Here is a 14,089-nt window from a genome sequence, read left to right on the forward strand (position 1 = left end):
ATTATGTTATAATCTTACATATAATCTATGTGATTATATCATCAAGAAGACCATTGAAGCCCACATTAGGTACTTGTGAAATAAGATTTTTGATTAGCTCTTGTAATTACTACATTTTTCTGCTGTTTGCAACCTTTGCTGAATTCTAGTTTAATAAATGTATGGTCAGTCTCTGCCTAGAGAATCAGGTCTATTATTTATTATGCCAGGTTGAAATATTTTGAGTATTTTTTTCCCCTCAAAGAATTCTTAGTGTTTTTCCCTGTGTTCTCTATTTGTATTTATCTTCAATCTGGAACAGCTGGTTGAGTATCCTGCTACTATCTATTCCTCAACACCCCCAGCCCACTGTAGGCTGGCCACATTCCAGGCCATCATCTTTAGTGTTCTTCTGTAGGACTCATAGATAACATTTACAAAACTCACGAAGCCACATGTAATAGCTGTGGTCCAAATTTCAGAAGGTTTGTAAAGTAATGTTCTTTAACATTTAATTTAGTCTGGAGTTTGGTGTCATATTAATACCCAATAACTTCTTGATTCGATTCTCTAATATTAATTATTTTGCCATTGCACAAAATGATGCCTGTTTTTTTTCTCATGGAAGTGTTAGGTTGTAAGATTTCTTTTGTATAAGCTGATGTGGGGCAACTGGTGTTTTGAGGATTTACTTTTATTATTCTATCAATGTGTGAAAGTATCTCTGATTAATTTCATGTCATCTCAAGTATAACGTGTCAAGAGCACAATTATTTTACAAACAAGAGACTTATTAGACCAAGGAATTTTTTTTATATTGTTTAAGCTTTTATGATTACAAAAAAAAGAAAACCAGGCTGGGCTCAGTGGCTCACACTTGTAATCCCAGCACTTTGGGAGGCTGAGGCAGGCAGATCATGAGGTCAGGAGTTCAAGACCAGCCGGACCAACATGGTGAAACCCCATCTCTACTAAAAATACAAAAAAAAAAAAAAAAAAAAAAAATTTAGCCAGGCATGGTGGTGTGTGCCTATAATCCCGGCTGCTCAGGAGGCTGAGGCAGGAGAATCACTGGAACCTAGGAGGCGGAGGTTGCAGTGAGCCGAGATTGTGCCTCTGCATTCCAGACTGGGCAACAGAGTGAAACTACATCTCAAAAGAAAAGAAAGAAAGTGGGGGGGGGGGGGAGGGAGGGAGAGAGAGAGGAGAGAGAGAAAGAAAATCAGCCTCCTTTTGGCAAAAGAGAATTTATTGAAATGAGGCACACAGATTGGAAGCAGAAAACAAACAGGAACAGAGACTAGCTGTTTTTTGTGCCTCTGCTATTCTCTTTTAGCTGGTCAGTCTTTTCTATATTCCTCTGTCTAAAATCTCGAAAGACCTCTGATTGACTTACTAGGAAGCATCAGTGTCCATCATGGCAAGCCAGCTAATACATGGCTACCCTAATTGCAGATGGGCTACCTCTTAGTTGAGTGCCTACCTCTGCTCTAGTCCACAGCCATTCCTGCACAAAGAATAACAGCAATGCTATGGGGACCACGAGTGGGGCAATTTAAATAGAAGGGAACATTAGATGGCAACCATGGTAATGCACATAGTAGATCTTCCCTCAACCTTTGCATTCTAACCCCCTCAGGCTTTTTTCCCCTTCAGTAAAGCTTCTGAGTCATCCTTGCTCATTGCTTTCATTTTCTAACTTCCCATTCATTTGTCAGTTTATTTGGTATAGTCCCTGCCACCACCATTACCCTAAATCTGTTGTCTCAGCTGTCCTCAAGATTTCATAGTTGCCCCGTTTCAGTTAGGCACATTTTAGACCTAACCACTCTTCATTATTTAAGATTATTGACCTTTTTTTCCTTTTCTTGAAACTTTATCCTCCCTTATTTTTAACACATCACTTTCTTCTCGATTTCTTATCTCTTTGGTCATTCATTCTTAATCTCCTTTGCCAGCTCATAACATACATCCCAATATTTCCCACAGTTCTGTCCTTATATTGTCAGGTATGTCCAATCTTTTGGCTTCCCTGGGTCACATTGGAAGAATTATCTTGTGTCACACATAAAATACACTAACACAAACAATGGCTGATGAGCTAAAAAAAAAAAAAATCACACACAAAAATTTATAATGTTTTAAGAAAGTTTACGAATTTGTGTTGGGCTGCATTCAAAGCCATCCTGGGCTGCATGCACCCTGGGGGCTGTGGGTTGGACAAGCTTGTTACAGGTTTTCTGTTGCTATATTACAATAACCCTGTTATAAAAATTCATTATTTTGTCATGCAAAGCATACTTTTGCCTAGTGAGCATTGGTTCCTTTTGCAGTTACTCACAAATCATGTTGATATAACCCCGTCTAGAATTTTCTTCAAAGATGCTTTCTTCTATACAGTGAGGTGTCAAAATATGCCTATTCTTCTGAAATTTGAAGAAACCTTTTTACAATGTTTATTTCATTTACTTTATAATTTATGGTAGGGTTTGTTCATTCTCATTATGCTTCAGACTTACACTTGAAATAGCTGTTAACAATTTGGTCATTTCTGGCCCAGGCTGTCATTCCTCTTCATTCCCTATTATTACTATCTCCATTCAAATTTCATTTCTTCCAGTAGGCCTGGTTTAGCTTCCAGTATTTCTGCCCTTTATTCTATTCCCTAGACTGCTACCATAGTGATTTTTTTCTAAAATACAGATATGATCTTGTCATTTCTTGCTTAGAAGTCCTCAATGATTTTTCTCTATCTCTGTGCAGGATAGAATCTATACTCTGTAGCCTGAAGGCCTCATAATGTGGCCACTACCTACCTTCCCAGTCATATCTTGCTGGACCTTTCTCCCTTTCTGATTCTATATTCCAACTACACTGCTCCCTAAATCCTACTGTTGCTTAGTCTTAGATAACATTCATGACAGTTGTCAGTGAAAAAATGCCATCTATATGTTAAATTATTGTAGATATTTACAGCAAAGTTAACAAAGGTCTGTTGATGAGGGACCATTTATTATACAAGCATGACTAACTTTCTTTTACAAATTGGTTACTTTCTTATAACTGTCAAATTCGTGTGTCCAATTTGGCATTTGTTCCCCCTATTATTAAGATTTTCTGAGAGAACAAAATATACAAATAAGCAAACTTAGCCCCAGTTGTTAATAAAATTCTTATTTAAGCATCCTAATATATATAATAAGGAATGATTTACTTTTTCAAATATGTAACCTATTTAGATTTCATTTTCCTAATCAACACACTAGTTTTGTGTACTGGAACAAATTGCTTTAATTTACCAATATTATGCAAATTACATAATTTACTGACTATTTTATAGAAAGATACTGTGTATCACTGTCTTACCTCTCTTTTCAATTTTTTCTCTTATCTTTGAGACTCTCTAAATCCACTAGACATTAGAACTGATAGTTGTTGAATAACTGTTAATTGAATTCTTAGTTTTTAATATTTGGAGATCCCACAAGTGAACTAAGCAATATTCTTTGAGACCTTTTTTATTAAGAAGAGGTGAAGGAAGGGGGAAGAAAATAAAATAAAATGTTAAAGTCTTTCCCAGATGGCTTAGGACATCAGAAGTTTCCCTAAAGTACACTTAGTTGTTCTGCTTATGTAATATTCTCTGGTTACGTGAATTGCTCCTAAAGAGATTAAATTTAACTCAACATACATCTATAAAAGTAGAGATTACATCAACCACAAAGGATTGTTGTGAAAATAGGCTGATGTGTTCAACACACCTACTGTCACATGATAAGCCCTTAATTAGTGACAGCTGCTATAGTGAGAGACTGTAATGTAAGTGTTAAGAATACAGACTTCATGGTCATTCAAACTGGAATTTGAATCCTGGCTTCCCATTTATCAGCTCTGTGAACATGGGCATGGAAATTCAATTTCCCCATCTATAAAATGGGGTGTAAATACATATAGGAATGTTATAATGTAGTAAAGTGGCTACTATAGTAGTAGGTATATAACAAGTACTCAACAAATGACTTGTTTCCTAACACAGAAATACTAACCCAGACACTACTGAGCTGAAATCTAGCCAAGAATCACGGACCAAGCAAAAACAAATTACAATAAAATCTATGAACAGCCAAAAATGTCACACCAAAAAAATGCATATGTGTTTTTCCTTTACTCATGAAAGTGTCCCTCAGGTTCCCATTTAGTGTCCATTACATCACTGTTGCTTGTTAGGTCACTTTAGGTGAGTCTCAGACAGTTCCACTTTCCTTTTCTGTGAAATAAAGGAGTTAGCTAATTTCTAAAAGTTTCTTAATTCCAGAGACTTTTTAATTCTATGTGTATAGTATCTGAAATTTATTCTCTTTGGGCTCTTTTATATTTTCTTTAAAAAGTAAATTTAAAGTATAGCACCTATGCACAAGATTCACTGTATGACAAGCTCTGTGATGAACTTCTAGTCCAGCGTGAAGGGCCAATATTAGAATGATTATAATTTTAGTGGAACAATGTAAATAAATTACAAGAACAAATAAGAATGATTGGTTTTATAGAAATGGTGAACACTGGAAAAAGCTTCAGAAACAAGTTGTGATAGGCTATTCTAAAGTTACAAATTAGCCCCAAGTTTCAGTGTTTGAAAACTGTTAAGGTTTATTATTGCTAATGGTATAGTCTAACATTGGTCAGGATTGGCTGTTCCACATAGTCACTCAAGAACCCAAGCTAACAGATGCTCTAGCATCTCAACTCAGCCTGGATGGTTGCCAGTCGAGGAAAAGAGAGAAAAGCTAGAGTTTTGCCCCAGTCTTAAATGCATTGGTACTTTCGGACTCAGAAATGACAGGTGTCATTTCCACTTGTGGCCTATTAGAATGAATCAGATGGCTCTACCTAACTGTAAGATAATGGGGAATTTAGTGAGCATAAATGCTTCTGCTATATTATATGAGTGAATTCTGAAAAGGTAAATGGCAATCAGTCTGGTAAATTAAGAAGGAGGAGATGAAAAAGAAACTCTTCCTCTACTGTGAAAGTGAAGACATTACCTTCAGAATTTAAAAGTGGATGTTAAAGAAGTTAGCTACTGTATTCTCTTAAGCATCTGGAAATTGGAACATAGCATTAAAACATCTCAGAGAGCTGAGAATAAGCCCTGAGGCAGCTCTATAGCTTAATCTTGTGCTTCAAAGTATGTGTAAAGATTTTTTATATAATTACAAAGTACTGATTAATATGTACTATGAATTTTATAGGGTTGTTATTTTGTGAAAGATGTGTTAATGAATAGATTCCATGTTTTAGAAGATTGCTGTTACCTGTGCCTAAGGATCCCAAAGTGCTTAGCACTACTTCTAAAAAAAAATCCTGGTATACCCAATCACAGTGCTTAGAAAAAAATAAATTCTAAAGGGTTATCTTTTTACCTGAACTTATAAAGTTATATCAAATGAGAGGATAGCCTTCAGTGAATCAGCCTGTAAGGTATTACATACATGCTATTTATTAAAAATAGTATTTATAGAGATCACAAAATTAGTATTATTTAAATGCATAGTTAAAATAGTAGTTAACATTAATGGAGGGTGTACAAGGTGCAAGAAACAATGCTAATTATATGCATTATCTCTGTTAAATCTTACAATAACTCTATAAGATAGGTACTGTTGTTATTCCCATTTCCAAACTTCTCAGTTTGTAAGTGGATAGATAATAAGGCTGTTTTATATATGAGACAGTTAAGTCCTAGAAAAGGTAAGTCAAATTCATATACGTTTTTATCTATTGACTACTCGTCATCAAATTAAAATCTCTTATAAATGTTTGTGATTTTTGCAATAAAATAATTTATAGGTAGTAGGAAGTATACTGCAATGTTAACTTTTCTGTTTTTAGGGTTTGGACAGAGGAGCCAAAGGCCAAATTTCCACTTTCAGCAGTTTTATTTCAGCTGTTAGCCCGAAGAAAGAAGCCGCTGAAAACAGAAGTTCACCTGCACATCTTGTTTTCCCTAACATCAAGAATGGTAAATAATTTTAAAATATATTTTGGCTAAACATATATCATTAAATTATTTAAAAATTAGATGTTAATTATTCAGCATTGTTCTGATAGGTCTAGTTAATACAACAAAAAGAAGTTGTATATGTATTTACCAGAAGCAGCAAAATCTTTATTTTTAGGTGAATATTACCTAGAGTAAGAGAATGAAATACAAAACTCATGAATAATAAGCAACTTTGATTAGAGAGGTGGCTACATTATAAATAAAATAATGTACATATATATTTTCTGTATTATATAAATGTATATATACAAATATTTAATGGATAGCCCATTTTTGAGCAGTAATCAATAAGAAGACTTTATGGAAAATATATGAAATACTTAGAAATAAACCTAAAAGGAAATGTGTAGATCTATTTGGAGAAAGCTATAAAACTGTTATCTAAAGACTAAAAGGTAGTTTGAATGGAAAAGCTTATAGATATTATAAAGATGTAACATAGGTAAAAAGATAAATGGAAAAAATGTACATTATTTATAGTAGTGATATTTGAAGCCATCTGTATTAGTTAGCTAAATTATGTTAATCTATACTGCAAATATTATGCTTATGTTAAGAAAAATATGATATGTATGTAAAGTGACTAGGAGAAATGCCCACAATACACTGTAAAATGAAAAAAGTAAGTTACATCATTATAGGTAGAATATGAATCCAACGTTTTCAAGTGCAGGGAAGCCTTTTGTACTTTCAGCGTAGAAGGGTGCTCACCAATCTGTTAATGGGTTCCTCAGGGAGGTAGAATTGTGTGTATATTATTAATGTTTCTTATGTAACTCTGTATTGTTTTATCACAGGAAACGTACATTACTTAAATACTTCTAAGTTCCCCTTACCTTGTAACAAGACAAAACAAACCTTCAAAGGCTTAAATGCCCCTCATACCCTAACCAAGCAAAACAAACCTAGAAATATTTAAAGACATAGTTTCTGGTAAATTACCCATGTCCATAAGCTGCATGTAGTATAAATTATTCTTGCACAGAGATTTTCTGTTTGACATTCTAAGCCAGTGCTAGACCTGTTCTACATTCTTATAGGTTAGTATTTATATTGCCTCATTTTTGAACATTTGCCTTTAATAACTTCTTTATTTATTTGCATACACACACACACACACACACATACACACCCCTCCATCACACCAATATTGCCCTAAGGAGGCACCTTTGAGTTCACACTCTGATTTCTATCTACTCCATTCCTTCTATACTAATGTCTTGATCTCTGAAGTCAGTTTGCCAACTCATATGCCTACAAGTTTTTGAGTGGCCATATTGACTCTTAATATGGTCCACTTGTTTGAGCTTCCATCAATGTCTGCTTCCCTCTCATCTGCGCCTGTCTTGTGGAATCTGGACTTACCCCCAACTTGAACTTGGGGTATTTGCATAAATGACTCTGACTCTAGATGAGCAGACCTTTTAGCAGACTTCCTCTATCTTGTTAGAACTCCTGGTACTGAATTTTCCTAGCTGTTCTATCTGGATGCCATCTGAATTCAGTTGTGACATGGAGTTTATTTGTTAGGGGCACTGCAGAAGTAATTCTTTCATTGAATAGAAAGTTAGACTACATCTTTCAAATGTAAGCATGTTTATAGTTCCTTGATGTTTTGGGAAGCTTCTCTTACTTTCCAATAAGATTGTTTTCTCAAAGATGCCTCATTCTTGGCAGTTATTATAATTTTCCTCCCTCTTCTCTGGTAGCAGGACCTATGCTGGGTTTCTCTAACAGCTTGTTTCCCTGTCTGATCAACTGGTATTAGGGAAACTGCAAAAACCCAGCGTGGGTTCACCTAACAGCTGAGGAATGCCTTTCCTCCCTGTGGATCACATGACTAGGTATGCCTGTCAAATTGGCTGTCCTTTTAGAAATACATGAGAAGTGTAGGAGTTTTACCTACTGTAACAGCTGCTAGTGATGATATCTCTTCAGAGAAACAACTTGGATGATAAGTGATAGAGGAGAGAAGGTTAGCACTACATCCTCCCTTACTCTCTTGTGTCTTCCTTTCTAAAGTTATGATGCCCCTTTCACACTTAATTGAAACGTTTTTAAGTAGCACAGAATATCTTTAAAAGAAATGAAGCAATTCTTCCCCAAACTTTTAAAAATGTCTTTCCAGTCTAGGTAGTTCAGAAAAGAGTAGCTATGAACTCTGACATTTACCTTGAGAGCAAGGTCATAGCCAGCTCAGCCCATTTCATGAGTTTAGTAGAACCTTGATATGACCTAATGAATTCTGTAGTTTTTACACACCCTGGAGAAAAGCATACTGTGATCTTTGTCACTCTAAAATAGCCAGGGAAGAACAAGTGGTCTTCAGCTGTAATTGCGATTGGATCTGTGTTTGAGTCCTGTGATCTTCACAGGTCAAGTACCCCAGAGTTTCACATTTTCTCTAAGAGCAACTTGAAGGGCAAGTGTTAGAAGAAACCTAGCACAGGGCTTGTTATTTGCGGAAAGCAAAGGACTTGCCACATAAGGATTCCTACCTTAGAAGTATTTTCAAGTCCCAAATAACTCCATCTACAGGTTTCCTTAAAGAATGAACTGGTTTTAGACTAAATCTCTAAGATCTTTCGCTAGGTCAGAGTGGGTAACTTGGATTTGACTTTTCTTAACTCTTCCTATGGGAAGAGTAATTTTTTTCTTTTTTATATTAAAGATAACTTTTTATTGAATAGGTAGCACATCTATGTGTTTCAAAAATCAAAACTATAAAAATAAATATGTTTCAGACATCTCACTTTCACTCTCTTTTCTGTTGTCTCTTGTATTCTTTCCTGTGGTTTTTCAGGCAAATGCAAACAAATATAAATAAATATTCTCATTTTCCACCTTTGGTGGGTAACTATGTATGCATTGTCCAGAACCTTGCTTTTTGTCCAGTTCATGTATTCTAGATATCTTTCTGTATCAGTACATAGAAAACTTCTTTATTATTTTTTACAAATGTATTCCATTGTATTGGATGTACATTGTATTAGAGTAAGTAAACTGGATTTATTTACTCAGATCCCTATTAAAATAAGTGATTTGTGTCCATTATTTTGTTATTGCAGATAATACCATAATGAATGACTCTGTACATAGGTTGCTTTGTTCATCTGCAGGTATATCTATAGGATATTTCTAGAAGTGGGGTTGTTGGGTCCAGGAGTAAATGCATGTACAGTCTCCTTGAGTTTGAATTCATCTGTTTGTTTCCAGGACCTAGCATTCATGGTACATGTAGTCTATACTTAGTTAATAATTTACTGAATGAGGTAATGAATGGGAGGCACTTTTTCTGGGTTTCTGGCATGTTTACCCTGTTGGAATGTTAAACCGATCTCAAGGCTATAATAAATTCTGTAATTTATGTCCAGATTAAGACATCTATTTCACTAAAGATAACTTTAGGGGACTTTCGAATATTTTCATAACTAGGCTCATAAAATAACATTTCACCCTTGCTTTTATCACAGTTTAACAAACACACATCATTGAACTTAGTAAAAAGTACATCTCTAAAATCTAATGAATGTATTTGCTTTATTTGGCTCTGATGGCTAAAGTCCTGTGAGTCAGACTTTTTTTCCCTGTCTTTCTTCCTTTCTCTCTCCCACCTTCAATTTTATTTTTTGCCAAATGTTCAGAAAGTCATCCTATAGACAATAGTGTAAAAACCACTTGTTATGACTAATCCATTCTGGTCTTTCCTTGTTTCAGCTGCCTGCCACTACTGAAGTAGTCATAAGCAGCACCAAAGTACTAAACTAATACAGGGATCCTTCAACTTGTATCTCATTTATTATTACCTGGCTGGTACTCACACATTGTCAGTTAAGAACCGAGTCTTTGACTCAACTACTACTTATAACTGCCAATGTGATCTTAAACAGATAACTTAGCCCTCTTGTTTTTTATTGTGTCAAAACATTTATAGAATGAGGAAATTGGGCATGGTGAGTCATAAAGTGTCATTTTACACCTAAGTTTTATTATTTAAATGGTTAATTTTCCTATATATTGATTTTGCTTGATGCTTGCTGAATTTTTGTTGTTGTTGTTCTTTTTTTTTTTTTTTTTTTTTTGGACATCTTATAGTTTAATGGCTCTTACACCCATGTTAATTTAGTTTTCCATTTTATTATTTGTTTTTATACATAGTATAAGGTTTGGCATCGTTCAATAGTGGGAGTAACATGAGTTTTGTAGCTTCTCAGGCTGGGTTTGAATTCTGGCTCTGTAACATACAAACTGTACAATCCTAGAAAATTTATTTAACCTCTCTGTGCTTATTTTCTCATCTGTAAAACTGGATAATAAAGAAGCTACCTGAGGAAGTTGTAAAGATATGGATGAAAGCATTTAAAAAGTATTTAATTCTGTATCTTAGGAAGTTCAGTACATGTTATGACAATGTATATAGATGAGCAGTTTAGTTGTGGAGGAAGGTATTATCATGGGGCAGGAACATTACTCTTAGCAACTGATGGCACACATTTTAAAAATCCAAAATGTGTTATACATACAGAATACTATAATCAACATTTAATAATAAAATTAAAACCCAAGAACTCAGCACTCAAGAGCAGTACTGGCACTATAAAAGCCCCAGGGAGCCCAACCCAATCACATTGCCCCACCCTTCTGTCCAGAGGTTGACTATTGTTCCCTTTTTTATAGTTCCCTCTGTATGAATGAGTCCTCAGGAACAAAGGACACCTCTTGGGACGTGTGGCAGAGCTGCAGTTGAGACTATTAGATGTCTGTCAGAAAGACTCCTCCAACTGTCAAAAGCACTGTAGCTTCAATCTGTGAGATAACCTGAGTGTCATTAGCTGAGTCAGCAGAGAAAGAAGAGGAGAACAGGGACTTCTTGACCCCCCCATCCCGGCAAGCCAGGAATAAGAAGTAGGCTCTCCTGTACATTCTGTCTTCAGTTTAAAAAGAGTACAAAGGCAGTCAGGGTCTTGGTGATGACAAGTATGAACATTGCTAAATTTCAGGCCACTCAGTTTCAGTCTGTATGGAGTGCAGCTCACACCTCAGACCACCGTGATTCCTGTTCCTTTGAATCGGAGGTCTGTCTACCTCTGTCTCTGTCTCTCTGGAAGCTTGTCGAGCCATCTCTTGTCTTGGAAGTTTTGAAATTGCACAGCGTTGTGCCTTGGTGTGGGTTTGTATTCATCCCTTGTGCTGTATACTCGGTCTAGCAGCTTCATGTCCTTAAATCCCAGAAAAGTTTCTTGAATTATTTTGTTGAATTATTTTGTTGATGATGATACTCTGTTTTTTCTATCCTTTCTGGATCTCCTGTTACTCAAAAGCCAGACTTTCTGGACTCTTAATTTTCTTTTTTACTTGTATTTCTCTTCTCTTTTGCTTTATGATTTAGGAAATTTTCTCAAAACTCTTCTACTGAGTATCTTACTTCTACTATTATGCCTTTAATTGTGAAGAATTTTTCCCCTCTGAATCTTTCTTTTTTATAGTACCCTTTTATTTCATGGTTGTACTATCTTTTATTCCTCTGAGTAAGCTAGTAATAGGTTTAAAATTTTTGTTTTTTCTCCCTGCATGGTTTCTGATTCCTTCACGTTGCTTTTGTCTCTTTGTTTTGGTCTCTGTCCTCCATATTGGAGGCTGTCATCAGAAGTTTGGTAGTCTTTGATTTTCTGCTCATGGTTAATGAGGGAACCAAGATGGATGATTGGAAGGTGAGGCATAAATAAGATCTGTTGACCATAAGCTTTATTATGAGGCAATTTGGGTGGCCTGTTGATTGAGGAACCCTGATGTCCGTATGTTTAGTTACTTCTTTTTAGCCTAATCAGATTCCCCATGGAAGTGCCTTCTGTCTGAGGGAAGGGCAGGGTAAGTATTCCGTTTGTGGGGAGAAGGAGATTGGGAGTCTCTCTTGGCTGGTCAGTCACTTAGTATTAAGTAATTAGTTGTTTACTGCTACTGTGTCTTGGTATAGTTTTTATAACCTCATCTGTGTCTGGCATTCCCTAGTCCAAAGCACGTCTGTTTTACTCTCTCCAAATAATAGGAATTTCCAGACTTCTGCGTGAGTAGGGATGGAGGAGGGATAGTCATGTAGTGGCAAGGAAGAGATCTAGGGAGCTAACTTTTTATTCCGTTTTTACCATAGTTCTTATTTTTGCCTTCCCCCTTATATTCCCAGTTCCTGATTCTGTGCCCTTTAAGAATTCTGCAGTGTAAATCGTTACTTTGTGATTTCCTTATTGGGGCTTGTATTTAGCTGTCTCAGGGATACTAAACCAATTTTCACTGACATCTCTGCTTCCAGTTTTTTACCTTTGAGGCTATGGCTATTTCACCTGTTCTGTTTGTCCTTATAGATTTATATCTTTAAAACAACAACAGAACCTTTTACTGTAGTTAAATGGAATTTTGGGAGGAATTAAAATGTGCTCAGTCTGCCATCTTAACCCAAAAAACCTCCATTTGTTTCTTTAACAGATAAGGAGTATGAGATTCTGAGAGATTACATGATTTCTGTTTATACATGTTCCAGTATCTATTGCGTATATAATAATAAACCTCCCTAAAATTTAGTGGCTTAAAATACCAGCAATGTTTATTTTATTTACAAGTACATAATTTGCATGAGGATCAGAGGGGACAGCTCATCTTGGTTCTCCTGAGCATTAGTTGAGGCAGCTTGAATACTGAGAGCTGGAATCACCTGAAGGCTTGGTCACTTCCATGCCTGATAATTGATGCTGGTTGTAGGCTTGGACCTTAGATGAAACACCTACATATGGCCTTTTCAGGTGGCTCTTGGCATCCTCACAGCATGGTGACGGATTCCAAGGACAAACATCTCGAAAGAGAGAGCCAAGCACAAATGTTATTGCCTTTTAATAACCTACTCATGCAGCTCCACTTCTGCCACTTTTGTTGATTAGCAAGGAGCCATTAAGGCTGGCTCATATTCAAAGGGGGGAGAATTAGACTCCATCTTTTGTTGGGGGCAGTATAAAATAATTTATAGGCATAATGTAGATCCAGAAAAAGAAGACAAGTTTGGTTGGATGGTTGTTCTTTTTTTTTGGTTGTTTTGTTTTTTATTGTTGTTGTTTTTTTCAGATATTTTCTTATACCATGTTATAAGGCAGAAATTCATAATTAAAAATCAGTTATTTATAATACATGACATATACATTATAAGTTTCCATGCTTCCTGAATTTCTCTGTTACAGGCCATTAACTAGGTCACACTGTTAGAGAATTTTGAAACTTTTTGGTAGGTTTATGAGTCTTTTCCATTTTGTTCTTGAATAGTTGTAGAGATGAAAGTGATCTAAGAAATGATATAAACTCTAGTGGTTTTTAAACTTATTTTTGTTCTTGTTTTTGATTGTGACAAAACACTTCTAAAAAAATACAATTTATTAGAGCATAATTATATTAAGCAGAGTTGCTGTGAGTAAAACTATTCATTCAGCACCGTTCCCCTGAGGTAGACCTTGAAGTTCTTTTTTGAAACCTTAGGAACAACTGACCTAAGCCATCTTCTTTCTTTTTTTTTTTTTTTTTTTCCTTTAAGTTCTGAGATACATGTGCAGAACGTGCAGGTTTGTTACATAGTTATACACGTGCCTTGGTGGTTTCCTGCACCCATCAACCCGTCATCTACATTGCGTATTTCTCCTAATGCTATCCCTTCCCTAGTCCCCCACTCACTGACAGGTCCTGGGGTGTGATGTTCCCCTTCCTGTGTCCATGTGTTCTCATTGTTCAACTCCCACTTATGAGTGAGAACATGCAGTGTTTTCTTTTCTATTCCTGTGTTAGTTTGCTGAGAATGATGGTTTCCAGCTTCATCTATGTCCCTGCAAAGGACATGAACTCATCCTTCTTTATGGCTGCATAGTATTCCATGGTGCATATGTGCCATATTTTCTTTATCCAGTCCATCATTGATGGGCATTTGGGTTGGTTTGGGTTGGTTCCCAGTCTTTGCTATTGCGAACAATGCTGTAATAAACATACGTGTGCATGTGTCTTTATTGTAGAATTATTTGT

General features: G+C 35.8%; 1 protein-coding gene across 4 annotated transcripts in view; it reads left to right on the forward strand.

Moving 5' to 3' along the window:
* HECTD2 (HECT domain E3 ubiquitin protein ligase 2) overlaps positions 1-14,089 on the forward strand; it is a 96,364-nt gene that overhangs the window by 9,081 nt on the left and 73,194 nt on the right. For all 4 annotated transcript variants that reach the window (XM_038009254.2, XM_007963530.3, XM_038009253.2 and 1 more), the window contains exon 2: positions 5,869-5,998. Coding sequence is in view for 2 of the 4 variants with exons in the window: in XM_038009253.2 (XP_037865181.1) it covers positions 5,869-5,998 (130 nt within the window). In the remaining 2 variants the exon portion in view is untranslated. The remainder of the gene's footprint in view (positions 1-5,868; positions 5,999-14,089) is intronic.

This window comes from Chlorocebus sabaeus, chromosome 9, assembly GCF_047675955.1.
Source record: "Chlorocebus sabaeus isolate Y175 chromosome 9, mChlSab1.0.hap1, whole genome shotgun sequence".
In the NCBI taxonomy this organism is placed as follows: Eukaryota; Metazoa; Chordata; class Mammalia; order Primates; family Cercopithecidae; genus Chlorocebus; species Chlorocebus sabaeus.